General features: G+C 36.8%; 1 protein-coding gene across 1 annotated transcript in view; it reads right to left on the bottom strand.

Moving 5' to 3' along the window:
• Positions 1-15,232, bottom strand: part of LOC148827937 (neurexin-3) — a 379,354-nt gene that overhangs the window by 239,799 nt on the left and 124,323 nt on the right. The window contains exons 9-13 of the mRNA XM_088924829.1: positions 15,044-15,070; positions 6,974-7,093; positions 5,942-6,323; positions 5,208-5,398; positions 4,630-4,803 (exon numbers count right to left, since the gene is read on the bottom strand). Coding sequence (XP_088780955.1) covers positions 4,630-4,803; positions 5,208-5,398; positions 5,942-6,323; positions 6,974-7,093; positions 15,044-15,070 — 894 coding nt within the window. The remainder of the gene's footprint in view (positions 1-4,629; positions 4,804-5,207; positions 5,399-5,941; positions 6,324-6,973; positions 7,094-15,043; positions 15,071-15,232) is intronic.

Here is a 15,232-nt window from a genome sequence, read left to right as displayed (position 1 = left end):
CATGGTTTTTTAAAGGAAACATGCAGATCCACGACAGCTGATGGTGGACTAATTTCAGGCGTCTTGCTGCCTTGACAGGGCTTCTGGTTTGAGTCACTTTGGCAAAAGTCACAGAAATCGCTCTCCTTCCCCACGTCCGTCAAATAGTGAGTGTCTTTCTGAAGAGCATCCAAGGGGCAGCTGTAACTACTGTATACTGCAGTGCCGTACAGGGGAATTCGCCAGAATTCACTTGCTGCAATTCAGACACGGCATGTTGCCCTGGGGTTTCACTGCCAGCCTGCGGGTTCAAACTTTACATCTGGATTTTATTTATTTTCGTTAAGTCAGGGCGCTAAGACGTAATAAATCGAAGTTCATTGCCTATCTTCTCCAAGCATAAAGCACGTCATCCAATTTCTAGACTAATGTGAGTTACAATGATTACTTTATGAAAGACATCATTCTAGCTCAACTAGACAGTACATACAGTAATTTATAGTGTAGTACAATGTACTGTACATATCATATATTTTTTATTCTGTTTAGTTATTCTTATAATATGCTAGCATTCTGTGCACAATCTATATCATTGCACAGCATACTATACAAATACAAGGGTGTAGATATGAATACAGTAAATAGAGTAACAGAGAAAGTCCAAACAGCTCTAATTTTGTACTCATGTTTCCATTCTGACATTTAGAATCCCTAGTTACTAGTTTTATGAAAATATTTAGTGAGGACTGCTGCTTGTAACAGCAAGTACTGTAAGTACATTTTAAGTGTACCTTACATTGCCCATATACCCTCAAAGACTACCTTTGTAAGAATTTCCACAGTGCTCTCAAAATTCAGATAAATACACCAGCCCCACCTGGTGCCTCTGCAGTCTTCCTGCAGTCCATGTGTAATTCGAGCCGTGCTGCATCTCTTCATTCCAGAAAGCTCCAATTGTCACTTGCTATTATAACTTAATGAACGACTGACCTAAATCCTCAAATAATGTAACAAAAGTAATCTAGCCCAGGGATTAACCTTGGTGCAACCTTTTCAATGCTACAAATAATTCTGAAGTCTTGCTTAATACTACTAATAACTGGAACCGTTTCGATGAACTAGACACTGTTATTTTTACACAGACTGTAAGATGCATTGAACTTCTCTGAAAAAATAAAATAAAATTTACAAAGCATAGATGCCGTTTGTTACCAAGATTTCATTATTGCTCACATTAGCAGAGTAGCATGAAAAGTATATTAATAATCATTCAGCTATTTTCCACAGCAATTAATTCAGCTTCCAACTTGCTGTTTGCTTTTTAATTCTCAAGCACCAAAACACACATCAGTAGACACACTAATGCTCTACATACTCAAATCCAAATAATTTATTTTAATTGGTGCAACATTTCTTTATTAACAAATGTCACTTAAGAGGGATGTCATGAGTTTCTTCATAAATATCTGATGATCAAAGCAAATGAAAGACAAAACAAATGTTATAAACAAACAGCTGTTTAATTTATTCTAAAATGTAGATACTGTATGTCGATTGAAGAGTCACAGCACATTAGAATTGTCTTTCTCTCTTAAAGGAGGGTAATTTTAAACTTCTATTCTCTAACACATGAAACAATGTATTTTGGTTTCCACAAGCCCTTCATGAAACGTAGACATACTGAACATTTTATTTTCTGGAGCTTCAAAGAGAACACAATATTTTTAAGAAATTTAACGTAGATTCTTTCTCTAAACAAATTCAGAAATGTAAAAAAAAAGAAAGATAAATGCAACATACATGATTAACATAGCACAGCAATGGATTTGAAAAACTGGGCCAATTTGATCAAAACAGAAAAGGTATAAATAAAATTTAAAACAGAGAAAGATTACATTACACACACAAGCATACAGCTGAGAACGGCTGTGAAGAATTGAAATAATGCAGATGTTTTGATGAGTCTGGAAGTAACAAAATTAATTTTAAAGAAGACTAAATAAACAAACCACCCAGCTCATCAAACTCACAAAAAGTAATGTTTGTTTCACAGTGTTAACCAACAATTCATTTTCTAACAACACTTACTGTATTACAAATTTGAAAACAAAATAAAACAAATGGGCAATGCTGAGGCTGAAGAGAAGAGAAGATCTTCCTTGGGGAATTAATAGAGCATGCATGAAATGACAATGACATTACAGATCAGAAAGTAAACGGTACATAAAAAACTTTTGGCATCTTTGAATAACTACAATATTGTTCAATATTCTTCTTTGTAACTAAAATAACGTTTTTACAAATATATATAAGCAGTATATTTATCACATGAGAGAGATTTTGCAAACCATGAGAATCTAAATATAATGTTCAGCACATGGTTTTAAGTGATTGATGAGAGCCCATCAATTATGGAGAGGAAGAAAAACTTACTTTAGTAAGAGATTTTTACTTCATTTATTCTAGATAATCATGGGTATGTTGTGGCCATTTATATTTCTAAGCACAATTTAAGTGAATTACAAAGGAAAGGCAGAACATTGTTGCCATTTCAGCTACAGTCTGCAGAAACTTCACTAATGTGTTACCTTGGTTTGAAAGATAAGATCTGCTATTTCAAGAAAATTTAAAAGGGTACAAGAAAGATTCAAAAACATAAAGAAAGAATTGCCAAAAACTCTACATTTTGTAAGCATGCTGCTTCATAACTCATTACCCTTACAAAATTCATTTTCTAAAAAAAAACAGTAACAGAAATAAAAGAGCTGCCTTTTGCCAATTCACCAAGACACAATTTAATCTGCAAACGTGATGTTAATATTAGCAATTTTAACAGGAGTATGTTCAGGAGCAAAACTCTCTGAAAGTAACTGTGTTTGGGTGTGGTTCTACATAAGCTTTTCCTTTTTCTGAACTAATGATGCCGATTAATTTGGGTCAGCCGATAAAAGTGCTTTTGAAGCACTTTAAGATTTTAAATCCTAAAAGTACTTTAGAAATGGCTATATTACTAAATAATTTAAATAATAATTAGAACTTTACAACAGCTTTTAAGTAAAATGTCAGCAGATGTTTTAAAAGTACAGCTCACCACAGCCCTGTCCTATGTTTGTGGCAGCAGAACACACACAAACAGTTCAATATGATTTGTATTTATGAGATCACTGGCTTTTCATGTAAAATTCATGAGCCAAAGTGTCTGATGAGATTACCAAATATATGAGTTGAATTTCTCATTTTAAAAAAGGGACATTCCCTGAATCTGAGGTATAATAGAGGGTATTCCCCTAAAAGGGCAAAATAAGCAAAATGTTTTTTTTTTAGTGTTTTCCTTTCTAATATTAATTCAAAATGTTTTATAGAACAGCAGTAATATCAAACTTTTCTATCTTTAAATTTTGAAGATCTCACTGTAGCTCTACCAGGACAAAGGCAACTGTAAGATTATGTGAGTTTCTGCATGATCTTAGTGCAGACTTTGTTCATTACAGCTGGCTTTATACTGTATAAAAAAACACAACATCTAAAAAATCATACACTATAAAGGAGTGAGCACAAAAAAAAACAGATGGCCTGTGGTTAAGGATGTTTTTTCATTTCAGTTTAAATAGCATAAACGTTACCATTACGCATTCCAGATTTTTACAATTAAGAATTCTCTCTACATGAATTTTATGTTTCGCAGTTAAGATGATCTTTAATTCATTCTATTAATTTATTCTAAGATTTATCCAAGTAAATTAAGAAGTGATTAAAATGTTTAATTTTGAAAAATCACAAAGCTTTGCTTATAACAATATACTGAAAGAGGGTTCAGATATTTGGACAAACCCTGTACTGTAACTGGAAAATTTTTATTTACAACAACTGGAAAGCACTAAATCTACGCCTTATACTGTACATGTACTTAACAGATGGATTAGAAACAAAATGCAAAAATATTTTTACCACATACAGAACCTGCACATACAGGTCAATAGGAGCTAATGCCAGTTTGGACTTTAATAGCAAATAACTATTCTACTTGTTGTACTGCAGCTGTCGACACCCTAATGAGTCAGGTGCACAAGATGTCAATAAAAGTTCGCTTTCAGATACCCTCTGGAAATCAGGAGACTGTAACTTGAAATATTTGCACCAGGCCAGTGATCATTAGTGCCAGCTATACTTCTGTAACACTGCAGGAGAGATGATCGAGTGGGGACGTGCTTGAATGTGCACTGGCTGTGAAGGAACAAGCACAGGTTATTTCCACACTAAAAAACAGAAAGGAAAAACACATTTCCGCTGCTGGGCCATCTTTGTCTGCCGCCTGTTACTGTTATTGTTGTTACCTTAAGAAGGTGAACCGCTGTGTTTCTCCTTTCTGTGTTTTCAGTGTGGAAACATCCGTGCATGCTCCCCTGCCTACAAATATTTTATTGTGCTTCTACAAGATTGGAGCAGGTGTCCACCAGGGACCTCGAGCGCAGAAGCCCTGCCCCTGACAACAGCGGACGGCGGGACAGCTTCAGCCCACAGCTTCAGCGAAGGTGGCCACTAGCAGGGCGAGGGCAACAGACCGCGAGACATGAGGCCGGGAGGAGGAGCTGCTGTTGGAGTTCATGAGGAAGAACGGACTGCCCGACTTAGAGCTGTTAAAGCCTGTACCTTCACATCCGCGCTCAATCTGCCCGCTGCGGTACAGGGCATCGTTGATCAGGTCCGGGAGGCGTCCGTTCAGGTCCACAGAGGCCAAGCACCCCTGGAACCCGTCCCGGGAGGCCACCAGCTTGGGCAGGTTGCTGTACATGCCCTGCCCCAGCCCGGCTATGTACAGGTCACCTTGAGGGGAAAAACACCACAGAGTCCTTGGTAATGGAAGAAAACACCTGTCACTCTGTCTGGACCAATTCCATCAAATCCGACTAAAATTCACCTTCCTGGTGCTACTTCATATCTGCAGTATGAAGAGTTTTACAAAACATGCAGCTGCATAATTTTAAAGCTGAAAACCGGTCCAATAAAATAAATGATATACTGTACACCTCTTCCCAATCAGTGAAACCACTATCTGCAATATCATTCAAGACCTTTAAAACCATTGTGGCTTTTGACAAATATTAGTTACTGAGATATGGTATCAGCAGAGCTCCTTGTTCTCTAGCCTGTGGGATCTACAGTACATCTACTGTTTACGTTTACAGCAGGCAAAGGTAAAGATAACAGACCTCTGGGGTTTGATTTACCTTTAAGATCAAGATTTTTGGCACCATTGATAACCTGAGTCACAGCCTTGGCATCCACCTTCAGGGTGTGTGTGTTGCTGTTGTCTCGGGTGATCACAACGTTGTGCCACTGATTGTCATGCAATGCCTTGTCGCTGTTTCCCTTAATGACATTAGGCCCATTTCCCAGGTCAAATACATAGTGAATATACCTGCAAGACAGAGCACACACACAAAAGCGACAATCTAGATGATTTATTTAAGAACATTTCTTTTTTAAGAAAATTTAGTCTGCTGGTACTGTACCATGTGTTAGGGTGTGATTGTAACTTAAGCCTATTTCATCACTTACCTCTTAGTATAGAGTAGCTTCAATACATGGAGAGACAAAGGCACTGCAGGTACTCTACAGTATATACAGTACGGTATTTTAGCTTAGTGAGCACTGAAAATGGCCTGTGAGCTAATGTTAATTGGGATAGCTTTTGCTAAATCTGCAATTAGTTTTGCCAAAGTCATTCCAAGTGCGAGCTTCCAAATCCATTGAATAAACCATTACTGGTCCCTTTCCAAAAATACACATACTGATCTGAGTTTGAACAGTTCTGTTGATAGAGCAGAAAGTAACTAGCAGAGAGTCCTGAATGGAAATTGTGAAACTAGTCCCTGAAAGAAGATGAGGATGTACGGCTCGAAGTCCAACACTCCACACGTCAGCGACTCTAGGCTTACAAAAGGGTCGTGCATTGCCTTACCCCTTTACCAGCTCCACAGCAATGAAATCATTTCCATCTCCGCTGTTGAAGAGGATGAATCCGTCGGGCGTCGTGGTTTTGAACTGGAAGAAGAGGTGCATGGAGGTGTAGGCCTGCAGCGTTGCCAAGCTGAGGTAGCTGCTCTTGGTTTTAAAAGTGACAGGATCGGCGATGATCGATCTCATTCCGAACCTGGCGTTCAGTTCACAGTAATCAATATCACCGTTTTTGCAAAGGTCGATGTACAGCATTCCATTGAACTTCAGGCTCTGCAGATGGCCAATAAAACTGGAAGGGATGACAGATATAAAGCGCCGCTCTGTCATGATCCCTGTCTCTATATTGTGGAACTCTAGACGAGTGTGGTCTCCCACCATTTGACCTAAACAAAAAGGAAAGATAGCTGCCATTACTTTCGTCATACGCAATGGATTCAGTAAAGTTAAATAAAATATTCTATAGTTACAATGACATTAAACATGAAAAGTGACAAATTAGTCTCGATACTGAGGATATTACACTTACTACTTTTTTATTAACAAATTTCTATAAGACGTCATCCCAAAAATTGTTTTTCTTCACTTATGTACTTGTTTCTAATCATTGAAAAGTTGAAAGCAATGTAATTTTTTAAATGTCTGTGTTTTTCAATACAAGTAGCTGCCTACAGCATAGGTATTCAATTCCATTTGACTGTTTCAGCCAATGTTATTTCTTGCGATCTAAGAGACACCTGCTGGTGAGTGACTGCTATTACACCTCTAGTTCTCACACTATTGATTAAGCCTTGATGTTGTTGTTACAGTCTGGGGCTGGGGTGGCAATTAAAAGCTTAAACCTATCATGTGCATTGACAGACTGCATCTTCAATTATTCACATAGAGTAATTAGCACAAATCTACATCAAGTTATCTGACAGCATTACATGGCTAGCACACACATGGAGACATTAACATTGTTGTCTGCGACTAGCTCATTCTTTGAGAACTCTACGCATCCCCTCTGAAGTTGCATTAAAGCAGAAGAAAGTACCTTCAGCCATGTCATCGTCAACCACGAGCTTCAAGCGTTTACCCCGCCGAACCACCTGGACTGTATGCCACTCATTATCATTGAGCTTTTGTCCAGCATAAAGTATTTCTGGTCCTTTGCCTGAGAACGATGTTGGTTACAAAGTTAATTTCATTTTTAGATTAAAACCAAACCTTTGCTTTACATGAACGAAGCAGGTGATGTCTTCTCTTTTAAGGTGATTGAAAGCTACAGCTTCATGTTTTTAAAATCCCCTGACCTAATAAAAACATTCGGAAAACAGCCGAGGGTGACACCTGAATACCACTTAAGCAGGAACTGACAAAAAAGCACAAATTTACATCAGAGCCATCATCTCCTCACCCACACAGCTGGTGAAATTAAAATGTGTTTCTGCCAATGCAGCGAAGACAACTACAGTATGTTGCACATTCACATCCAATTCAAAGTCAATATTCATCAGAATATTTTCTAGTTGTAGCAAAATAATTATTTCCTTTCTATCTCACCCACTACTGAAAACAAAGGTTTGGTTATGTTTTTATAAAAGTAGCAAAAACTGCATCAATTTAAAAAAATAACTTTCACATAATATCAAGAGTAATTACTACCATATCATTTGAAGCTAAAGCCAATTTTCACTATTTTAAAGTAAAAACTTTTGATTCTAATTTTTTTTCATTTACCATTAAAATATTCCCTAAAGCTATAGATAATATTCATATTTTACAAGAAGCTTTTACTCATAATCAGGTCTTTAAATACCTTTTATTCTCGTTTTTTAGATCAGCAATAGAAAACTAGATATAAACTTATTTCCTATCATGGTTAAAAATAACCTTCTTTGTGCGAGCTCTGCATCTTTGATCTCTGTTGAATTGTGATCTATTTTATGCTGACACGATATGTATACCACAATCTCATTCTCATTTATATGTAAATGTGTGTGTCTTCTTATTTTGTTTATATTTTTGTCTCCTCAGTTATTTTTTAAGGTGATGACAGATTCTTTTAAAAAAATGCAAAAACTATTCTGAAACAATACTAAATTGAGAGCAATGAAAATACTATGTACTGTAGTACTGTAGCAGTCTCATTTAATCGTTAATTATTTAAGTCAGGTCTTAGCACTTTAAAGACTGGCCTGCTATAATTTTATAAGTACAATGAAATGATGCAAATCAAGCTTCGAGAACATTACAATATTTCCATAAATGTTTTGTTCTTCCTACCACAACTCTACTATGTGTTTATTAGCAACTTTAAGATATAATTAAAAGTTCTGTTCTCCTTGGGCAGAACTGGAATATTAAAATGATTACAAGTTCAGACCAACGGTATAAAAGCATGAACAGGCACCTGCAGTTGTTGCTGCTTTGGGGCCAAGAATACCCCGCCTCTAAAGCTACCATTACAGCTCTCCCCAGCCTCATCGAAATGAGCACTGCTGTCCATGGGAGCACTGCACAATCCCAGAACACTTCAGCAACACTGGTATGAACCTTCAGCAAGAGCGCCACAGACAGGCCATGGCCAGTGTTCAAGGACAAACTGCTGGATGATTCTTAAATCTGCTGTTTCTTGGGCTTGATGCTGGATTGCAGTTACAGTATGCTACCTCTATGTTGAGACCATCATTGTACAAGTCACAAGACATTAGCCCAAACATTTTCCACCCACAGACTCATAAAACTAGAAAAATCACCAGTACTATTGTTTTCTTAGTTTTGTCATGATTGTTCAGGAGGCAACCGCTTTGCTTAAAGCTTTTCAAGAACATGCAGATGATAACAGAAGAAGTAACAGAAATATAAATTAAATTATATCAGTGTGTAGGAAATACTTCCCATAGATACTCTACAAACAAAGCTGTATAAAATGTTAATAACTACTTCAGTACACAAGTACAGGTACAACTGGATATCTGATACTGTACATATTTTACATCACACAGACCACAAAGAGATTCATTTTAAAAATAAAATTAGTTCAAGTAATTATTACCTAATTAATAACTTATCTTTTTGTAAAAAAAGTATTGTCACTTAATTTATTGTAATTACGTTGTGAAACTTTGAAACCCTAACCCAAAATATAAACTTCTCTTTTTCTGCTAGATAAAGGAAAAAAGATGTAAAATTACTTCAGTAAGCAACATACTATCGCGGCTAAATTAAAACATTTACGAGTTACTGAATTTGTATCGCATGCATGCTGGCTAGACAGACTCTAGATTATTACTTTCAGGCAGGGCACACAGGCAATTCGGAGCATAAAAGTGTTTTTAATGGGAAAAAAAAGATTGATTTAGTACCATGACACTCTATTAACTCAGTACATTGCTGAGTGTACGGCCTCAAACTAAAAAATCCTGAAATAAAAAGGAAAGGAGAAAACAACTTTTCCTTACTGAACGTAAAACAACGTATGGCAGATTTATTTTAATCTTTCTAAAAATATGAGAATTTACACTCACCAAGGAATGTTGAAAAATTAATTTCATGTTTTACCATGTAAAATTAAAGCATTTAAAATCCAAACTAATAGTAGTACACAGGGAATTACACAGGGAATTATAAATCCAGACAAATATCAGTACTTAGCAAAGGAACAAGTAATAGGTTTATTCCATGCTGAAAAAAAAAAGAAAGAGAACACAACGTTTCGGCCGTGGAGCCTTCTTCAGGTGTGAGAAAGACAAGGCAGGCTTCTTCTCACACCTGAAGAAGGCTCCACGGCCGAAACGTTGTGTTCTCTTTCTTCTTTTTTTCACCATGGAATAAAACCTATTACTTGTTCCTTTGCAGCCTACGCATGCTGACGCAGCTCCCCATCTGAACTACTATCAGTAGTTAGGTTATACTGTAAAGTCATGTTCTGTGGTTCTGAAATGTCCATGTAAAAAAAAGAAAATTAAACTGTTACAGTCAGGGGGTGACAACACCACAGATCAACTAAAAATAATGCTCCATTAATAACTTCATAAACAAAAAAACAAAATAACAAAAAAAAAATAAATATCCCATGAGACTCAGCTGGGAAAGATGCTTGCAGTACATGAGCACAGCTGCAGCTCTACAATCCAGTTCCATGTTCGAGTCTGGGCCATGTCGCAGCCAAATGCGGTCAGGGTTCCCTAAGCCATGGTGCATAACTGGCAGGGCCCCCCCATGGGCGGGGTCTGGACTCTCGGCTGTCTCTGGACCAGGCGCCGGCAGGCCTGCACTCATGTCAAGGAGGGGTGCTCTGCTCCTCCAACCAGGGCCGACCCTCCTGTCAAGGCCTGTCAAGCCTCCCTCAGTTCTCCTTGTCCAGGTACAGCCGTCCTGTGGCATCAGGCTCTTCCACTGAGGAAAGCCTGCTCCTTTGTGGCTTCATCTCTTAACATACCAGGTCCAGGTCAAAACTGCTGTAGTATTTACGGTGCTTATTCCCTGTGCAGAATCCATCTCAGTGACTGTCCAGCAGTGCGCTCACATTTATACAGTAGCTCAAGAAAAGGGGTGGACAGAAAATCCATTGTTAAATAATTCGCTTACAAAAAAACAAGAGTGGAGCAGCTCTGAACTCTGGACCAGACAGGCATGCGTTCGAATCCCCCATTAACTGCACTAACTCCATACATTAAGGTACAGTAGCTTTGTTAACAGAGTTAACACAGAGTTGTAATGAAGCATTCTTCTCTTCTTCAATAGTACAGTACTGTACATTATAAACCTACAATTCCAGCAGTTATTAAACATCTGTTCTACACACGTTAACTGAGCCGTAATACACTGTTACATCAGGAGTCTTTGATTCTAGGTTCATGACATGCCCCCTATGCCCCTAAACAAACACTGCATAAAGTGAACTCTTAATGAAGAGGATGATCTCAGATGACAGCTCCCTCTTCTGAAGTCTGAAGTTCAGTAGTTACCTGTCTCTGGGATGAAATCTACAACTGTGAATCTATCTCAAGATACCAGCTTCTATTATTTTGAGAAGGTTTTAAAAAGAAGAAAATCTGCAAGCAAAAGACCAATAAGTTTGTCTGATTTCCAGACAGCATATTAAATCTGATCTGGAACCTGTGCAAAGGCAACATGTGCTAAGCAGCTCAGAGGCCGAGGAAGGCTGCTCTATCTTCATTAAAATGCTTCATTTCCATCTGCTACAGAGACGAAGTGCTGCCTGTGTTCGTTTTCACTCCGTTACCTCAGCTGTAGAGGATCATATGACAAAAAGTACTCATCAAGCACTGCAAATAGTGTTATACTCCCAACATTAAGCACAGAGAAGCCACACTTTCTCACAAACCACATCTCAGCCTCAAATCAAATCCTAGTCATATCGCTACAGGGTAACAGAAATCAGTAAAATGACATCTAATGGACATCGGTTCAGTTAATTTTGAGTTGAACAATTAAATCAAACAAAGGATATTTAATGTACATATTGTACATTATTACACTGAATAGTTCTGAAATTGTAGATGGAGGGCTTCCAAAGTACTGTATTATTTACAGTATACTGAGTGGACAGAATGGATAGAAAAAATCCAGAGCACACACACTGTAAGTAGTAAAGCCTTATATTTGTGGTGATAAAGTACAGTGGAGTTGAGTGAAAAATGTCGAATTTGAAACGAAGGGTGATGTGTTAAAATCACAGTGTACAAGCAAGACTATATCTGGAGTACTGTGTATAATTTAGGACACCTGTGTTATAAAAAAGCTGTTCTCCTCTCACAGAACTGAGTGCTACTAGTCATGAATGGTGAACGGGATCCTAATTCAAGTATTTAAAATCGTCAAAAACACACATAAAATTAACCCTTAGACCAGACCTGTCCAGAATCAACAGTGAAAGCTACAGATAAATGAATCCTTTTTTGTACAAAGGATTGAGGGAGTCTGAAACAAGTTGCCAAGCCATGCTGTTAAAGGCGATGTCCTACAGTAGCTTCTTCCTAACAGCTGAAGATCTGATCCTGAGATGAAAGGGAAGGACGGGCTGGGTGGCCTAATCTTGTCTGTAGCCTTTATGTTCTTATTTCTTATTTATGTTTCACTTCAGCCTGTAAAATTCATATACTGTAAATAGTAAGGGAAAACTCCAAGGGAAAAATGGCAAAAAGCCTCAATACAAACACTTTACAAAGTTAATTGTGCACATTAGAGGATAATACATTTCCATTAGAGCACTGTAACAATCATTGATCTTTGTAATTGAAATTAATAACTTACTAAAGATGCTGACTGAAACTAATTGACCACAGTCCAAGCTGCTGCTATGACAGATTGTACCCTGTTCTTGCCATCTGACTGATAGCAATTGTTTATACTGAGTGTATTTTGCCTTTTAATTGAGCAATTTTGTGCAGCGGTGGAAAGTGATGCCAGTTTACCTTTTTTCTGTTGCGTTACAGTATATCTTACCTCTTAACTTAAAAATAGCCATAAGGTTCCCCTTTTCCTCTGCCACCCAGCTTTGCTCTCAGCATAGTGAATCTCTCTAAACATCACTGAGAGTCTGGAACCGCAGTGCCAAGCGGCTGCTGACTGTACCTGCATGAAATCGTTACCTGTCCTAAGTTGCTGCAAATATAAATGAAATTAAACCATTCAAGTGCTTTAGTCCAGTTTTGTGTTCTCAAAAACCCTCAACATGCATAAAGAAAAGACAACAGATACCTTGTAGTGGTTTGACAACTGTGCAATTTCATTGCTTTTCACTAATGTCTGCCTACAAGCATGGTCAAATAGCTATTTACTGTACCTCATGAATTAATTCCCAATGATTAATACTAACCTTTGGAAAAAGTGGCTGTAGTAAAACACGGCTTCCCATCACACACTCATGTACTACCCGTACCCAGACTTTTGGAAAGGCATGGCCTGATTTGCGAATAAAGATTCAAAGTCCTTTAAAATAGAACTAGTTTCCTATTCAAATGTAAAATGTATTACTTTCACTCTAGTTATATCAGTTATAATGATAGCTAAGACATCCTCTTAACACGGAGAACTATTTTTGTGATAAATGCAATCTATTTACATCCATATGGACTAAAGCAGTTGCTTTAAAGGTGTTATTACCCCTTCGCTTAGTCAATACCATTATTCACTGAAGGTTTAAAAGGCCTGTTCATGAGTAAAAGCAGTTAAGGCAGTTTTTTAGGATAAACATTAAACATACTGTAGTACTTTTACTTGCCATACAGTAGGTCAAGGATTAAAACAGTAGATGTACCTGGATTTTGAAGATGAACCAACAATAAAGATCATGGACCTCGATTCTCTGAATGCAAACAGAGCTTGGCCTGATTAGACTAATGCTGCCTTTACTTCTCCAGCTATACACAACATTTTTATTGAGTTTCCACTTCCTCTGCTGTACAGTGGGGCTGCTGTGTGTCACCCAGGAGGGGCAGCACTTCAGAAGAAGAGCTTCCTGCTGTACATGTAAAACACTTTGAGTTTCTTTCAGATTATGTTAATTAATTAATTATCAACATAATGTTAATATCTTATTAATTTAATAATATTTTTCAGACAAATGTTTAAAAAACTTGTGTTTTATTCAGGGAGAAAAACTATGGCATTAATACGTTAATTAAAATTATGTGAAATTGGGAAAAATATGGTTTCATACAGCATTTATACTGTAATTATTTACTCAATCCTAAAATGCAAAATCCTTAAAATGATTTCTCTATAGGCTATCTGTTTAAATGTTATTTATCTATTGAATATTATATTACATCTTTTCTCCATTGTTCTTGAACATGACATTGGATTTTGTGCCACTCATGAGAAGACTTAAAGATGCAGAAACCTCATTAAGAGACCACGTTTCTGTGAGCTTCAGCCATGCTCCTCCCAGTTCAGGCTCTTCAGCAGGTAATTCTGTTTGATTGGTTAACTTAGAACAGAAAGTTAAAATCAAAGTGGAAATATCAACAGATCTCAATGACACGAGACTCCTCTACGCATTGTTCATGTAACATGGTCTTGTGCTTTAACTGGATCTAATAAAACAATCAGCATTAATGTATCCTTTGTCATCAACAAGTTGTGAAGTACACATACTTGTACATTTTGACCACTTATTCCTTAGTTTCTGTCTTTGACTTTGACACTATTTTTGAAGATGTACACATATGGAGCTAAACATATACTGTAGAGGTTTGTACTCATTTTAATTCCTTATTCCAATGTATATTCTTCTGAAAACATCTGAAGGCAAATACAATTTCAGTGTTACTCTGTTTGCATTTAAAGAATCTCCATAACTTGTTTTTTGTCATAGAAACAGAAAAAAGAGTGATGAATGGTGACTTAATAATCTGATAGAAAACCCAGATTTTACACTTTTAAAATAAAATAAAAAATCAGAAGAATGTTTGTAATAAAAAAGACTAAATAGCATTTTTGTGTTACTTTTAGACTGGGTTAACACTTACAACTTCACAGGTCTCTTCACGTCTCGTTATAAACATAAAAAGACTCAATATCACGTCTGATTCTCTGACCAATTTGCACAAAATTCTGAAACCAAAGTGTCTGGGGAGGCAGAACAAATGCTTTGCATATTATCTACGCAATAAAAAGTATATAGAAAATTATAATTTATTGTGAAAACATTCATTTCCTATTTTATTTTAATGCTATAAAGCTGATTCTATTATACTGCTTAAAATGCTGTAAGAAACACATAGTGTATAACAAGGCAAAAGGCATCGCATCTTGTTCAGAAAACCATACCTCTTGTGTTCCTGCAATTATAGGAAGGAATTCTTTTCCAGTAAAATGTCATGCAAGATCACACTTTAGTACTGCACAATAACTTATACAAAATCTATTAGCTATTAGAAAAACGATTTGCGATAAACAACAGTAATTATATACAGATTATTAAGCCACCTTCATTTCTGAACCTTTTCAGTGATCCGTGATCTATTGCTCTCATTTCTCAAAGAACAGACATACTGAATTACTATATACAGTAATGAAAAAAGGAAAATTCAAAACATTGCTTTAGATTAGAAAATGTCAAGAACAAAATGAAACTTGAGTATTAACTTACTGGAGTTACAGTTTATCCTGATACAGTCTAGATGGGGAAGAATAAATGAAAGATGAAATTGCATCCTTCAAGGTTACAGCTGCAGACATCCAATAACAATTAGTCCACCCTTCCGGGGACAGACACATGCAAAAATGTAGCCATTTTATGTTTAGTTAATTTTGTAATTAGTCCTAAAATGTCAGGTCT

Source organism: Atractosteus spatula, chromosome 9, assembly GCF_055471065.1.
Source record: "Atractosteus spatula isolate fAtrSpa1 chromosome 9, fAtrSpa1.hap1, whole genome shotgun sequence".
Classification (NCBI taxonomy): domain Eukaryota; kingdom Metazoa; phylum Chordata; class Actinopteri; order Semionotiformes; family Lepisosteidae; genus Atractosteus; species Atractosteus spatula.
Note: the sequence above shows the minus strand (reverse complement) of the source record. Positions and strands in the feature narration are given on the sequence as shown.